Source organism: Tachyglossus aculeatus, unplaced genomic scaffold (genome assembly GCF_015852505.1).
Source record: "Tachyglossus aculeatus isolate mTacAcu1 unplaced genomic scaffold, mTacAcu1.pri scaffold_82_arrow_ctg1, whole genome shotgun sequence".
Taxonomy (NCBI): Eukaryota; Metazoa; Chordata; class Mammalia; order Monotremata; family Tachyglossidae; genus Tachyglossus; species Tachyglossus aculeatus.
This window is the reverse complement of record NW_024045094.1, coordinates 2,998,390-3,014,446: the sequence shown is the minus strand read 5'-3', so window position 1 is coordinate 3,014,446 and position 16,057 is coordinate 2,998,390. Positions and strand designations below refer to the sequence as shown.

General features: G+C 45.2%; 1 protein-coding gene and 1 pseudogene across 1 annotated transcript; both read left to right on the top strand.

Annotated features, from left to right (window-relative positions):
- Positions 1-8,645, top strand: part of LOC119924140 — a 37,102-nt pseudogene extending 28,457 nt beyond the window's left edge.
- A 90-nt stretch (positions 8,646-8,735) lies between these two features.
- LOC119924139 (olfactory receptor 491-like) lies at positions 8,736-9,670 on the top strand. Its single transcript, XM_038743167.1, is given in 2 exon segments — positions 8,736-9,480; positions 9,483-9,670. Coding segments are annotated over 2 exon segments (918 nt in total). The 5' UTR covers positions 8,736-8,750.
- Positions 9,671-16,057: the final 6,387 nt, after the last annotated feature.

The following is a 16,057-nucleotide window of genomic DNA, read 5'->3' as shown; positions in this document are numbered from 1 at the left end:
ACTCTGTGAGACTCATTAATCACTCACTCAATCAATCAATGGCATTTATTAGTGCTTACCGTGTGAGGAACACTGTACTAAACACTTTTATTCATTCAATTGCATTTATTCAGCACTTGATGTGTGCAGATCACTGTACTAAGCACTTGGAAATAAAAATACAACAAATAGAGGCCATCCCTATCAACAATGGGCTCACAGTCTAGAGAGGGGAAGGTAGATATTGATACAAGTAAACAGGCATTGATGTAAATAAATAGAACTGTGGATGTATACCAGAGTGCTGTGGGGCGGGGAGAGGTGGGGAAGCGACAAAGGGAGAGAGTCAGGGTGACGCTGAAGGAAGTGGGAGCTGAGGAAAAGTGGGGCCTATTCTGGGAAGGCCTCCTGGAAGAGTTGTGTCTTCAAGAGGGCTTTGAACAGGTGGGGGGAGAGTGATTGTCTGGTGGATTTGAGAAGAAAGGACGTTCCAGGTCAGAAGAAGGGTGTGAGCCAGGAATCAGTGGCCAGACAGGAGAGATGGAGGCACAGTGAGAAGGTTAGCGCCAGAGAAGCGGAGGTGCATGGGCTGGGAAGTATAAGGGGAGAAGGGAGGTGAGGAAGGAGGGGACGAGGTGATGGAGAGCTCTAAAGCCAATTGTGAGGAGTGTTTGTTTAATATGGAGGAGGATAGGCAATCACTGGAGAATTTGAGAAAGAAGGGGTGACGTGCCCTGAACACTTCTGTAGAAAGATAATCTGGGCAACAGAGTAAAGTATGAACTGGGGTGGGGAGACTCAGGAGGTAGGGAAGGCAGAAAGGAAGGTGATGCTGATGATAAACACTTGGGAGAGTACTATACAGCAGAGTTGGTAGGACACAGTCTCTGCCAGAAAGAAGCTTACTCTGTAGCTGGGGAGGACAGGTATTAACGTAAATCAATAATTTAACAGATAAGTACCTGTCCCGAGGTGACCCTGGGGGTACTGGCCATCTCAAGGTCAAAAGCTATCTCGTGACCACCTGAGCCAGCAGGGCGGAACTCGGAAGTGAGGGTGGGATACCACCCCCACGGACCCAAATCTGCTAGATTGACAGACCAAGCTGGGAATACAGAAGGTGTCCCTCGCCCCCGTGCCAATCAAATTAGGTATGAAGGAGGGGAGAGGGCAGAGACTGGATAGACTGAGGCCGGAAGCTGGAATGGCCTAGGGGCACAGGCAATAAATAACCTGTAGCCTCTGACCTCGGGGTCAGAAACACCAGGACACGCAGCAGCAGAAGGAGCAGCCACTGCAGCAGCTGCAGCCCCACGTGTCTCACTCCGCCCAGAAGGCCAGACGCCCACTCTGCAACCAGAACCAACACACTGAGGCAAGGGCTGGGGGACGGGTGAGTGTCTCGTGGGTAGGACCCAGGTGCCCCCGCTGCTTATGGAAATCCATCCCCCTTCTAGACCTGTGATAACACTGTTGGGTGGGGGACCGTCTCTATATGTTGTCAACTTGTACTTCCCAAGCGCTTAGTACAGTGCTCTGCACACTGTAAGCGCTCAATAAATGCAATTGAATGAAATGAATGAATCATGAATGGATTCCTCCCATGTACGGAGAGCACATGGTGAGAGCTAGTCACCACCACGTGCGCGGGTAATGTAATGAATTCTTCCCATGTGGGAAGTGCACAGGGGTGAGAGCTATCCGCCTCACCCACGCGCAAATTAATGTATGATTGTTTTCCTCCTGTGTAGGGAAGCTCTAATATTGCTAACTGATTATATTCCTCCCAAATGGGAAGTTCAATCCATTGCGCCTAAACAATTACATAAATTCAATTCGCCTCGCGAATAAATTTTATATAAAACTCAGGCTTTCCGTCCCACCCGCCCCCCCCCCCCCCACCCCTCTCTCTCTCTCTCTCTTTGCCCTCGCCGATCAATGAACGAACCTTTCCCCGGCGATGGGTGACCGTACCTAAGTGATGTGAAGCTGAAAAGAGGCAAAAGCAATGTCCCAAAGGTCTGCTAGAAATCTGACAGTAGAGTGGAAGGCCCTCAGGGGAGATCCAAATACCTCTAAAACCAACACTCCCAAAGCATTATTTTAACTAGTTAGTCCTTTGGAGGCATTGTTAAGATCAAAGGATGAAGGGAAGTAGGACATTAACCTGGGAACTATGTTTCCCAAAGGCAAAGGTTTGCACATGTCAGAACCATCTGGGAGTGAGAGCCAATCAGGATGGGTGGAGGCATTTATCCTGAGGACAGAATGTGGCGGGCTCAGGTTGGCTTTCTTCCCTCTGCCCATCCGACTGCTGAGCCATGCTGGGAGTCTTGAGGAAAAAGCCTACCCTGAGTGAGTTGTGAGTACACCCTCTAACATGGCCTACTTATTCTGTAAGAACACAGAAGTTCATGATTTAACAGAAGCGTGGGTATTTTGGGATGGGTGATCATTTAGGTCTGGTTCGGTTTTCCGTCTGGCTCTTTCTGAGCGTTAAACTAAATGTTTATGTTTCTCCGGTCTGAATATTTTAGTAATGTCTAGTACGACCCTGAATAAGAATTTGGAATTTGGGCCTGGGAGAATAGGCCAAAAGAAAATTTGGATTATTTAATCTGACATGCCCTTCTCATATTCTGTTGTAGGGTCCTTCTCTGCCTCCCACCCCGTAATAGTGGGGGACCTCTAGGCTCAGTTTTAGGTCCCTCTTCTATTCTCCACCTACACTCCCACCCTTGGAGAACTCATTCGCTCCCATGGCTTCAACTATCCATTTTAGGAGGATGATTCCAAATTTATCCTCTCTAGACCTGACCTCTGTCTTCTCTGCACCTCACATTTCCTTCTGCCTTCAGGACATCTCTACCTGGATGTCATCCAGCAGCGTGGCTCAGTGGAAAGGCTTTGGAGTCGGAGGTCATCATCATCGATCGTATTTATTGAGCGCTTACTGTGTGCAGAGCACTGTACTAAGCGCTTGGGAAGTACAAATTGGAAACAAACAGAGACAGTCCCTACCCAACAGTGGGCTCACAGTCTAAAAGGGGGAGACAGAGACAAAAACCAAACATACTAACAAAATAAAATAAGTAGGATAGAAATGTACAAGATAAAATAAATAAATAAAAAATAGAGTAATAAATATGTACAAACTATATTCATATATACAGGTGCTGTGGGGAAGGGAAGGGAGGTAAGATGGGGGGATGGAGAGGGGGACGAGGGGGAGAGGAAGGAAGGGGCTCAGTCTGGGGAAGGCCTCCTGGAGGAAGGTGAGCTCCTCAGCAGGGCCTTGAAGGGAGGAAGAGAGCTAGCTTGGCGGCAATGGGCAGAGGGGAGGGCATCCAGGCCCCCGGGGGATGACGTGGGCCAGGGGTCGATGGCGGGACAGGCGATAGTACGAGGTACGGTGAGGAGATCAGCGGTGGAGGAGCGGAGGGTGCGGGGCTGGGCAGTAGAAGGAGAGAAGGGAGGTGAGGTAGGAGGGGGCGACGGTGATGGAAAGCCCTTGAAGCCCCAGGGTGAGGAGTTTCTGCCTGATGCGCAGATTTGATCTGGTAGCACTGGAGATTTCTTGAGCGAGGGGAGTAATATGACCAGAGCGTTTCTGGACAAAGATAATCCGGGCAGCAGCCATGAAGTATGGATTGAAGTGGGAGAGAACACGAGGATGGGAGATCAAGAGAGAAGGCTGAGATGCAGTAGTCCAGAGGGATAGGATGAGAGCTTGAATCGAGAAGCGGTAGCAGGGTATGGATGGAGAGGAAAGGGCGGATCCTTGGCAATGTTGCGGGGCTCGAGACCGGCAGGTTTTGGTTGACGGCTTGGAACTGTGAGGGGTGAATGAGAGAGCGGAGTCGAGGATGACACCAAGGTTGCGGGCTTGTGAGACGGGAAGGATGGTAGTGCCGTCAACAGAGATGGGAAAGTCAGGGAGAGGGACAAGGTCCTTGGGAGGGAAAGACAAAGGAGTTCAGTCTTCGACATGTTGAGGCTTTAGGTGGCGGGCAGACATCCAGATGGAGATGTCACTGAAGCAGGAGGAGATGCGAGCCTGGAGAGAGGGGAGAGAAGAGAGCAGGGGCCAGAGATGCTAGATCTGGGTGTCATCAGCGTAGAGATGATAGTTGAAGCCGTGGGAGCGCATGAGGTCACCAAGGGACGTGCGTGTAGATTGAGAACAGAAGGGGACCAAGCACTGAACCTTGGGGAACCCCCACAGTAAGAGGATGGGAGGGGGAGGAGGAGCCTGCAAAAGAGAATGAGAAAGAACGACCGGAGAGGTAAGAGGAGAACCAGGGAGAGGACGCAGTCTGTGAAGCCAAGGTTGAGATAGCGTGTTGAGGAGAAGGGGGTGGTCTACAGTGTCCGAAGGCAGCTGAGAGGTCGAGGAGGATTAGGACAGAGTATGTGCCGTTGGATCTGGCAAGCAGGAGGTCATTGGTGACCTTTGAGAGGGCAGTTTCCGTGGAATGTAGGGGACGGAAGCAGACTGGAGGGGGTCGAGGAGAGAGTTTTTGTTGAGGAATTTAGGCAGCGCGTGTAGACAACTCGTTCAAGGAGTTTGGAAAGGAATGGTAGGAGGGATATGGGGCGATAAATAGAAGGTGAGGTGGGGTCAAGAGAGGGTTTTTTTAGGATGGGAGAGACATGGGCCTGTTTGAAGGCAGAGGGGGAAGGAACCAGTGGAGAGTGAGCGGTTGAAGATGGAAGTTAAGGAGGGGAGAAGGGATGAAGCGAGAGATTTTATGAGGTGAGAGGGAATGGGGTCAGAAGCACAGGTCATAGGTTCAAATCCTGATGCTGCCACTTGTCTGCTGTGTGGACTTTGGGCAAGTCACTTAACTTATCTGTGCTTCGGTTACCTCGTCTGTAAAATGGGGATTAAGGCTGTGAGCTCTCCGTGGGACAACCTGATCACCTTGTAACCTCCCCAGCCCTTAGAACAGTGCTTTGCATATAGTATGCGCTCAATAAATGCCATCGTCATTATTATTATTACCTCAAACTAAAAGCTGTCCAAAATAGATCTCCTCATCTTCCCCACTCAAACCCTGTCCTTCCCATTACTGTAGATAATGCCACTATCCTCCTGATCTCACCCCTCCCATAATCTTGGCATTATCCTCAACTCATCTCTCTCATTCAATGTATATATTCAGCCTATCAGCTCTGCCTTCACAAAATCCCTATAATCCATCCTTCCCTCTCCCATCCAAGCTGCTATTACAGTTGATCCAAGCACTTATCATACCCTGCATTGACTACTGCATCAGCCTCCTCACTGACCTCCCCGCCTCCTGTTTCTCCCCACTACAGTCCATATTTTCCTCTGCTACTAGGATAATTTTCTGAAGAAAATGAGAGTCCATGCCTCCCCATATTCTTCAAGAACCTCTAATGGTTACTCATCCACCTTCATATCAAACAGAAACTCCTTACCGTTGCCTCTAAAGCATTCAAACAGCTTGCCTCCAGCTTCTCAACCTCACTGATTTCCTACCACAGCTGAGCCTGTACACTTTTCTCTCGTAGAGACAGCTGGCTCACTGTGTCTCAATTTCTTCTATCTCACTCCTTGCCCGTTTCCCATTTCTCCCTTTTGACCTAGAACTCCCTCACTCCTGTATATGCCAGCCCACTACCGTTCCCACCTTCAAAAACTTTGTTAAAATCCTTGTTCTCCAAGAGGCCTTCGCTAACCAAGGCCCCATTTCCTCTCACTCCCTCTTCTTTCTGCATCACCTATGCACTTCCATCTGTACCCTGTAAGCACTTGATTAGTACCCCACCCTCAGCCCCACACCACTGATATAGTTCAGTAATTTATTCATTAAGGATTCTACCCACAAGAGATATCATCCTGCTCACATTTCAGTACCTCTCTTGAAAAAGATGGACTGGGGCCAGAGATCAAGCAATAACACTTCTTAGTCCAATATGTCACTTGAATAAATTGGAAAGTCACCGAAAAAATGCAGTCCAACAGCTTGTAGACTTGGATGGTTAATCTGGCATGCCACTAACCAAATTGGGAAGCAGTCACAGAAGCCAGCCAATTGACGGGGTCTAAGACCCTAATAATAATGATAATGGTGGTATTTATTAAGTGCATACTAGGTGCCCAAACACTATACAAAGCCCTGGGGTTAAATCAGGTTGGATACAGTCCAATTCCACATGGGGCGGGGGGGAAGAAACCTCCACTTCAAAGCACCCAGTCCTAGTGAGGGAAAGGGCAAAATTTAGAAGAATTCAGAAATGTCCAACCTCTTGGTTGATTCGTGTATTACTAGTAAACGAAAGAAATTGCCAATGTGGACAAAATACTTTTCTCAGGGAAGGGCTTGTATACTGCATTAACCTTATAAAATGTGAACGTTAATAATTTGCGGAACAAATGAATATGCTAAAAGTGTGTAAAAGAAAATTATTAAAATTGTTATACCTTGAGAACTGGCCAAGGGATGATACACACTAAGGAACTGGTAACTTAAAGCCAAGCCTGACTTGCATTGAGAAGCAGCATGGCTCAACGGAAAGAGCATGGGCTTGGAAGTCAGCAGTCATGGGTTCAAATTCCAGCTCTGCCAATTGTCAGCTGTGTAACTTTGGACAAGTCACCTAACTCTCTGTGCCTCAGTTCCCTCATCTGTAAAATGGGGATTAAGACTGTGAGCCCCAGTTGGGGACAACCTGATCACGTTGTATCTTCCCCAGCGCTAAGAACAGTGCTCTGCACATAGTAATTGCTTAACAAATGCCATCATTATTATTTATTATGACTAGCCCCATCCATAAGTAATTATTGTCTGAAGGGGCATATTGTCTGCCTCTGATTCATCAATCCTCCATCCAAACTATCCTTACAGTTATGACTCTGTATTCATGTGTCTGAGAAGCAAGTGAGGCTTAGTGGAAAGAGTCCTGGCTCGTAAGTCAGAGGTCATGGGTTCTAATCCCGACTCTGCCACTTGTCAGCTGTGTGATTTTGGGCAAGTCACTTAACTTCTCTGTGCCTCAGTTATCTCATCTGTAAAAAGACTCTGAGCCCCATGTGGGACAACCTGATTACCTTGTATCTACCCCAGTGACTTAGAACAGTGCTTGGCACATAGTAAGCCCTTAACGAATACCATCACCACCACAAGGGTTTCAGTCTTCGGTCCTCTTTCTTCTGAGAAGCGGAGACTTTCCTCTCCATCCAAACCGTTACCACTTTTAATCCAAGAATTTAACCTATCCCATTCTGATTATAGTATCACCCTCCCTTGCTGACGTCCCGGTCTCCTGTCTCTCTCAACTCCAGACCAACTTCATCCTGCAGTCTGGATCATTTTCTTACAAAAACATTCAGACCATATTTTCCCACTCTGCAGGAAATGTCAGTGGCTTCCCATTCACCTCCGCATCAAACAAATAAGGGAGCAAGTCAAGGAGCAATAAGGGAATACCTCCCCCACCCCCAACCTAACAGCGCTTATGTGCACATCTGTAATTTATTTATTTCTTCATTGAATCGTATTTATTGAGCGCTTACTGTGTGCAGAGCACTGCACTAAGTGTTTATAATAATGATGACATTTGTTAAGCACTTCTAAGTGCTGGGGTGGATACGAGGTGATCAGGTTGTCCCACATAGGGTTTACAGCCTTCATCCTCATTTTACAGATGAGGTAACTGAGTCACATAGAAATTAAGTGACTTGCCCAAAGTCACACAGCTGACAAATGGCAGATTCGGGATTAGAACCCATGACCTCTGACTCCCTAGGCTCTTTCCACTGAGCCACACTGCTTATATTAATGTCTGTCTCCCCCTCTAAACTGTGGGCTCTCTTTGGTGGGGGAATGTGTTCATTGCTGTAATCTACTCTCCCGTTTCTTAGCACAGTGCTCTTGCACATAGTAAGAGGTCAATAAATATGATTGACTGACTGACTGAATGAATGAAAGGGGTGGGAAGTAAATTACGTCTATTAATTCTCTTTAATATGTATTTGGAGTCATACCTCATAATTAAATTAAATTAATCACATTGATACTTTAGCCCTGAAGCACCTATGTGAATACCCTTAAATTAATTATTTTTCCTGTCTGTAACTTATTTTAATAGCTGTCTCCCGCTGCAGACTGTATTCTTTGGTATTTTCCTGAAATGCTTATTATATTTCTATGCACACGGAGTTCAATAAATACCATTGATTGCTTGATTGATTTATCCAAGGGAAGTAGCGTGGCTCAGTGGAAAGAGCCCGGGCTTGGGAGTCAGAGGTCATGGGTTCAAATCCAGACTCTGCCAGTTGTCAGCTGTGTGACTTTGAGAAAGTCACTTCACTTCTCTGTGCCTCAGTTCCCTGATCTGTATAATGGGGATGAAGACTGTGAGCCCCACATGAAACACCCTGATCACCTTGTATCCTCCCCAGCGCTTAGAACAGTGCTTTGCCCATAGTAAGCCCTTAATAAATGCCTTATAAAAAAGCAAACAATTTAAAATTTGTGGACAGAAAAAAACTAATGACTTTTAGTTTCAATATTGCAATATGAAATTTAATTTTTTTTTCTGTTTTCAGACCTCTTCAGAGTACCTGCATGATCTCTGTGGAACAGAGAAAAATATTCCACATGTGCCTCCCTGAGTCTGACAAGCACAACTTTTAAATCAGTAGGAATCGTCAAGGGAAACAGTTCAATATTTGCCTTGTTGATCTCTCCCTGAATTGAGGTCCCCTTTTGTCTCAACATAAACTATTTCTAGAATACCTCATGGGTGGCAGAAAACACAGCACCTTAACGGAATTCATTCCTTTGGGGTTAACAGGTGATGCCTCCCTTCAGGCTGTCTTCTCTGTGATATTCCTGGGGATCTATGTTGTGACTTTAATGGGAAATCTCAGCATCATCATGTTAATTAGGGTCAATACCAAACTTTATACCCCAGTGTACTTCTTCCTCAGCCATTTGGCTGCTGTTGATATTGAGTATTCCTCCTGTGTAACACCAGTAATGCTTGGAAACTTCTTGACTGATCTCCACACCATACCTTTGGCCGGTTGTATTGCTCAGCTGCGTTCTGTGGTGACTTTTGGGACGACCGAGTGCTTCTTGCTGGCAGCTATGGCTTACGACCGATACGTGGCTGTCTGTAGCCCACTGCTCTACTCGGGCAAAAGGTCTGACAAAGTTTGCATCCTGCTCGTAGTTGCTTCCTACATTGGTGGCCGTGTGAATGGTTGGACGTTTACCAGTTGCTTCTTAAATGTGTATTTCTGTGGGCCTAATCAGATAAACCACTTTTTCTGTGACTTTGCTCCACTGTTGAAGCTTTCTTGTTCGGACATTTCAGATATTAAAATCATCCCTTCTGTCTCCTCGGGGTCAATAATAGCGGTGACCATGCTTGTCATAGTCATTTCTTATGTATGCATCGTCTTGACAATCCTGAGAATGAACTCAAGGGAAGGGAGACACAAAGGTTTCTCCACTTGTACCTCCCACTCACTCTGTACTACGGGACCATCACTTTCATATATGTGTTGCCCAATTCCAGTTACTCAATCCATCAGAACAAAGTGGTGTCTGTGATCAACACCATTATAATCCCCATGTTGAACCTGCTGATCTACAGCCTGAGGAACAAGGATGTTAAGGAGGCCCCGGGAAAGGTGATTCATAGGTTTTCTTAATCATGATGACGGTTTGGATTAAAGAAATCAAATCTTAGAAAAAGCCATATTTTAATGACATTGAATATTATCCAGAATAATGGATCTTCTTTCCTTTTTCATCACCACTGCCATTTCTACAATACTGAGAATAATAAGAAGGAATACCAACATAGCTTGTAGTAGTCTAGGGGCATGAATCATGCTTTAATTACAGAATTTAGTGTACTGTAAATGTTTTCATGACATAAGTTTGAGTTGGAGATGAAACCATCAGTGGTTAAGAATTGTACTATGTACTGAACCTCATGTCAACCAGCCATACAAATATATCTTCAAGACCAGAGAATTACAATGATTGGCTCATTAAAAATTGAAATTACAAGAGCCTATGACAATTCTGTTTGATGTGGGCAAGGAAGCTGTCTACCAACTTTGTTGCATTGTACTCTCCCAAGCACTTAATAAAACACTCAGCAGAAAATAGGCGCTCAATAAATACTATCGTTGGTGATGTTTCGATATGGTACTGTTACAAATGGAGTGTTCACATGCCTGGGAGTGCCACAGGGTTGCCGAAGGGCTAATTACCAAGTGAAAACCAACAATTAAAATCGACTGGGAAGACATAGTTTTTCCGTATATCACGGAGCAAAAAGATTGCTCTGACTGCTGGCTGTCAAATCTCCCTATCCTGCTTAAGCACATATCTCTAAGATATCATTTTTTTTATAATTTCTTTATTTAATTTCAGTGGTTTCCCCTTATAATCAAATGTTTTTTAAATAGAATTTGATGCTGTTGTCCAGAGGAAAGTGTGTTAAATATTGCTTTCCAATCAGAATCTGCGGGAGGAAACATTAATAATCTATGGCAACAAATTGATATTTATGGAAGTGGCCCAGATCACTTTCTGACCCCAGTTCCTTTTAAGTCCTCCCCTTAACCCCGATGCTTCACATGTCACTGAGATACTGTGACAATTTGGGACTTTACTCAGCATTTTGTTTGGATTTTAGCAGTCTTTAGGCACTCTGGTTTTCTTGGGGAACTCATAATTGAACTGATATAAATGAAACCCACATGACACATGTCCAAAATGTACTCATTCCACAATGGAGCTCCTTTAATATTCTTCCCTTCTCCACCTTTCCCTTCACTCACTCTGACATTATACCTGAAACAGGCCTCTGTGTTGGCCACACGCAATGGAGCACATTTTGTTTTCCTGAGGTAAGGGAAATGCGTGTAAGATAACCCCAGAGTGTGATGGGAGAAGTGGCTTCCTTCTCTCTCCTTCCATGTCCTTCCATCCAGTCTGGGTTACCCACCTGGGCAAGAAACAATCCCAAACTCTTCTGGCAGCTCACTCTGGTTTGATAATTAAAGGGGATTAAAAGGAGAGGGGTCCTTTGTCCACTTAAATATGTACTTCCCTCATCTCTCCTACATGCAGGAATGTAAGATAGTTTAGAAAGGCACTAGCCGGCTGTATCCCCAATTACATTATCCACCAAAATCCACCTGGGCAGCCCACTCTAATGCATTTTGCTTCCTTACCTTACCCGAACAATAAATTAATATAAAGTCATCTGATAAAGACCCCAACATTAAATTCTCTAAATGACTTTTGATTTCAGGCCTAAAGAAAAGGGCAATCAAATGAAGGCAAGCCAAATAAACACAAAATTTAACTTACATCATTCCCAGATCTTCTAAAATCTACAGGGATTTTGTATACTTGTGACTCAGGTGGCACCTGGGAATACAGCTGAGCTTCAGACAGTCAACCCCCAAATATGTCAAACGAAATACAAGTGGGTCTTCAGTCCAGTTACAAACCATCTGGAGTTCCGTCCTCTTCTTTCCAGAAGGTAATTATAGGTGGTATTGAGGGTTTTGATTGTTAGGTATTAAAAGGTTATTCATTTTATTGTTTATTCTGAAAATAACATTGAGGACATCATTATGCTTTTGGAATTCAGTTCCTATACAACACAGAACCTCATATACCCATGTCTTGGTGGTTCTCTTTTAATCCTCCTGGAGCTTTGGTGAAACAATAATAATAATGGTATTTGTTAAGCACTTACCACATGTCAGGCACTGTACTAGGTGCTGTGGTGGATACAAGCAAATCAGGTTGGATACAGTCCCTCTTCCATGGAGGGTTCACAGTATCACTCCTCATTTTACAGATGAGGTAACTGAGGCATAGGTTAGTGAAGTGATTTGCCCAAAGTCACACAGCTGACAAGTGATGGGCTGAGATTAGAACCCATGACCTTCTGACTTTCAGGCCCTCATGCTCTGTCCACTATTTCATGCCACCTTGCAATGATTCGGGAGATAGAGTAGTTAGGGGGATGAATTTAAAGGTCAATGTTCCCATTGTGTTTATTGCTAGTTGCCTAGTCATGTTAACCAGGGCAGGGACTATACGTGGTTGTCCATGGGTTTCTCGATTATTTCAACAGAGTATCCACGATTTTAGTAAGTTGACCTATGCATTGCTGAGGTAATTCAATTCCACTGAACCTGGAGGCAAAGCTGATAAAATCCACAGTGAGAGTCAGATTAGTTACAGGCCTCGGGGAACCAAAAAAAATGGAAATAAATAGAGGAGCAGGTGCCGGAAATGAGGTATTCATTCATTCATTCATTCAATCGTATTTATTGAGCGCTTACTGTGTGCAGAGCACTGTACTAAGCCCTTGGGAAATACAAGTCGGCAACATAAAGATGCAGTCCCTACCCAACAACGGGCTCACAGTCAAGAAGGGAGAGACAGACAACAAAACAAAACATGTAGACAGGTGTCAAAGCCATCAGAATAAATAGAATTATAGCTATATGGACCTCATTAACAAAATAGAGTAGTATATATGTGCAAGTAAAGTAAATAGAGTAATAAATCTGTACAAATGCATACAAGTGCTGTGGGGAGGAGAAGGAGGTAGGGCAAAAGAGGGTAAACAGGCATCAGTGTAAATAAATAAAATTACAGATACGTACACATCAATACAAGTATACAGGCATAAATAGAATTATGCATATATACATAAATACGTGAGTGCTGTGTGGTAGGGAGGGGGGAGAGCAAAGGGAGTGAGTTGAGGTGATGCAGATGGAAGGGGGAGCTGAGGAAAAGGAGGTTTAGTCTGGGAAGGCATCTTGGAGGAGGTGAGCCAACAGTAGGGCTTTAAGGGGGGGAAGAGTGATCTTTTGGAGGATTTGAGGAGGGACTGCGTTACGGGACAGAGGTAGGACGTGGGCCATGGGTCAAAGGTGGGATAGGCGAGATCGAGGCACGTTGAGAAGGTTAGCACCAGAAGCGGAGTGTGCAGGCTCGGCTGTACAAGGTGAGAAGGGCTGCTCTGTGATCTTGAGAAACGGTCCCTACACAACAACGGGCTCACAGTCTAGAAGGGGAGATAGACAACAAAACAAAACATGTAGACAGGTGTCAAAATCGTCAGAACAAATAGAATTATAGCTATACGCACATCGTTAACAAGATGAATAGAATAGTAAATATGTACAAGTAAAATAAATAGAGTGATAAATCTGTACAAATATATTCAAATGCTGTGGGAAGGGGAAAGAGGTAGGGTTGGGGGATGGGGAGGAGAGAAAAAAGGGGTCTCAGTTTGGGAAGGCCTCCTGGAGGAGGTGAACTCTCAGTAAGGCTTTGAAGGGAGGAAGAGAGCTAGCTTGGCGGATGTGTGGAGGGAGGGCATTCTGGGCCAGGGGAAGGGCGTGGGCCGGGGTTCGACGGCGGGACAGGCGACAACGAGGTACAGTGAGGAGGTTAGCGGCAGAGGAGCAGAGGGTGCAGCCTGGGCTGTAGAAGAAAAGAAGGGAGGTGAGATAGGCGGGGGCGAGGTGATGGAGAGCCTTGAAACCGAGGGTGAGGAGCTTTTGCTTGATTTGTAGGTTGACAGGCAGCCACTGGAGATTTTTGAGGAGGGGAGGAAAATGCCCAGAGCACTTCTGAACAAAGATAATCCGGGCAGCAGAGTGAAGTATAGACTGAAGTAGAGTGAAACAGGAGGATGGGAGATCAGAGAGGAGGCTGATGCAGTAATCCAGTAGGGATCAGATGAGAGATTCATTCATTCATTCAATCACATTTATTGAGCGCTTACTGTGTGCAGAGGACTGTACTAAGCGCTTGGGAAGTACAACTTGGCAGCGTATAGAGACGGTCCCTACCCAACAGTGGACACACAGTCTAGAAGATTGAACCAGCAAGGTAGCGGATTGGATGGAGAGGAAAGGGCAGATCTTGGCAATGTTGGGGAGGTGAGACCGGCAGGTTTTGGTGACAGATTGGATGTGTGGGGTGAATGAGAGAGCGAAGTCGAGGATGACACGAATGTTGCAGTCTTGTGAGACATGAAGGATGGTAGTGCCGTCTTCAGTGACGTTGCAATCTAGGTTGGGAGAAGCCCCACATATAGAAAGGTTCAGCTCACAAAAGCCAACAAAATAACCAAGCAACCGTCTGAAATAACCCAATAAGAGCAAATGAGGCACATCACAAACACAAATACAAACAGCGAGCAGCCTCCCCAGGACCTAAATTTAATTCAATAGGTGCTAACTTTCTATCCGAAAGAGAAGTATCCTTTCCTCTCTGGTATCCTCTGCAAAAAATCTTCTTGGTAACCAGTTAAAAATATCATAAGGTTTGAGGGATTCTTTTTTCCCATCACTTCTGTGAAGGAAATAAAGGGAATGAAGGGATGAAGGGAATTCATTCTATCTATCTATCTAGCTTCATTCAAGCTCTCATCCTATCCCGTCTGAACTACTGCATCAGCCTCCTCTCTGACCTCCCATCCTCGTGTCTCTCCCCACTTCAATCCACTTCAAACGCCGCTGCCCGGATTGTCTTTGTCCAGAAACGCTCTGGGCATGTTACTCCCCTTCTCAAAAATCTCCAGTGGTTACCAATCAATCTGTGCATCAGGCAGAAACTCCTCACCCTCGGCTTCAAGACTCTCCATCACCTCGCGCCCTCCTACCTCACCTCCCTTCTCTCCTTCTACAGCCCAGCCCACACCATCCACTCCTCTGCCACTAATCTCCCCACCGTGCCTCGTTCTCACCTGTCCCACGGTCGACCTCCGGCCCACGTTATCCCCTTGGCCTGGAATGCCCTCCTTCCGCACATCCACCAAGCTAGCTCTCTTCCTCCCTTCAAGACCCTACTGAGAGACACCTCCTCCAGGAGGCCTTCCTATACGGAACCCCCTCCTCCCTCTCCCCCTTGTCCCCCCTCCATCTCCCCCGTCTTACCTCTTTCCCTTCCCCACAGCACCTGTGTATATGTATATATGTTTGTACATATTTATTACTCTATTTATTTATTTATTTTTCTTGTACATATCTATTCTATCATTTTATTTTGTTAATATGTTTGGTTTTCTTCTCTGTCTCCCCCTTCTAGACTGTGAGCCCACTGTTGGGTATGGACTGTCTCTATATGTTGCCAACTTGTACTTCCCAAGCGCTTAATACAGTGCTCTGCACACAGTAAGCGCTCAATAAATATGATTGATTGATTGATTGATTCTATTGCTTATTCTGAGAATAGCACTGAGGATACCATTATGCCTTTGGGATTCAGTCACAGTGCAACACAGAACCTAATATACACACATCTGGGTAGTTCCTTTTCAATCCTCTTGGAGCTCCTGATGATGGTTCCCTTGCTATGAATCAAATAGGGTCAGTATTTCAGAGGCTTCCCAGAAATTGATTTATTAGACTTATTTTAATTGCTTAAGATGCCTAATTGATCCAGTGGATGGGGTTTCTCCATTACTAATCCAGGAATAGCTCTGATGTACAGAAATGCTGACTGAGTTATAGATGGGTGGGGAATCTTTTGGTAAATCTGATTAAATATTTACCCAATGGCCAATGCTCCATTGTGTTTACAGCAAGTTATCTTGATCTTTTTTGCCTGAACATGGACTCTAGGTGGTTCATGTGGGTTTCTTCTTTGTTTTTCTAAAGAAAGCATCCCCAATTCTATGGAGATGAAGATTGCAGTTCTGAGATCATCCTATTCAACTGACCCTGCAGGCACAGTTCTGAAGTCAAATATTATCCTTGGACCTTTTTTTTTTTGAAAACTTGAGTTTAATATAATTTAATGTACTTTTAAGTAGTGAAATGTATTCATAGAAGCTATTGTCACTTAATTATTTAGTTACTTTGCCTTCTTCTGTTATGCTTTAACCATCAGCACATCATTAACTAAATCCCACAATTCCACACCTCCTTATCATGCCTTATTCTCTGAGCAAAGTGAGACTGAGAGTCATGAAGGAGCAGAGCATTTTGATGGGGTCAGCTTTGAGTGTAGGGAGCGTGTCTATTTACCCTTTTGTGCTT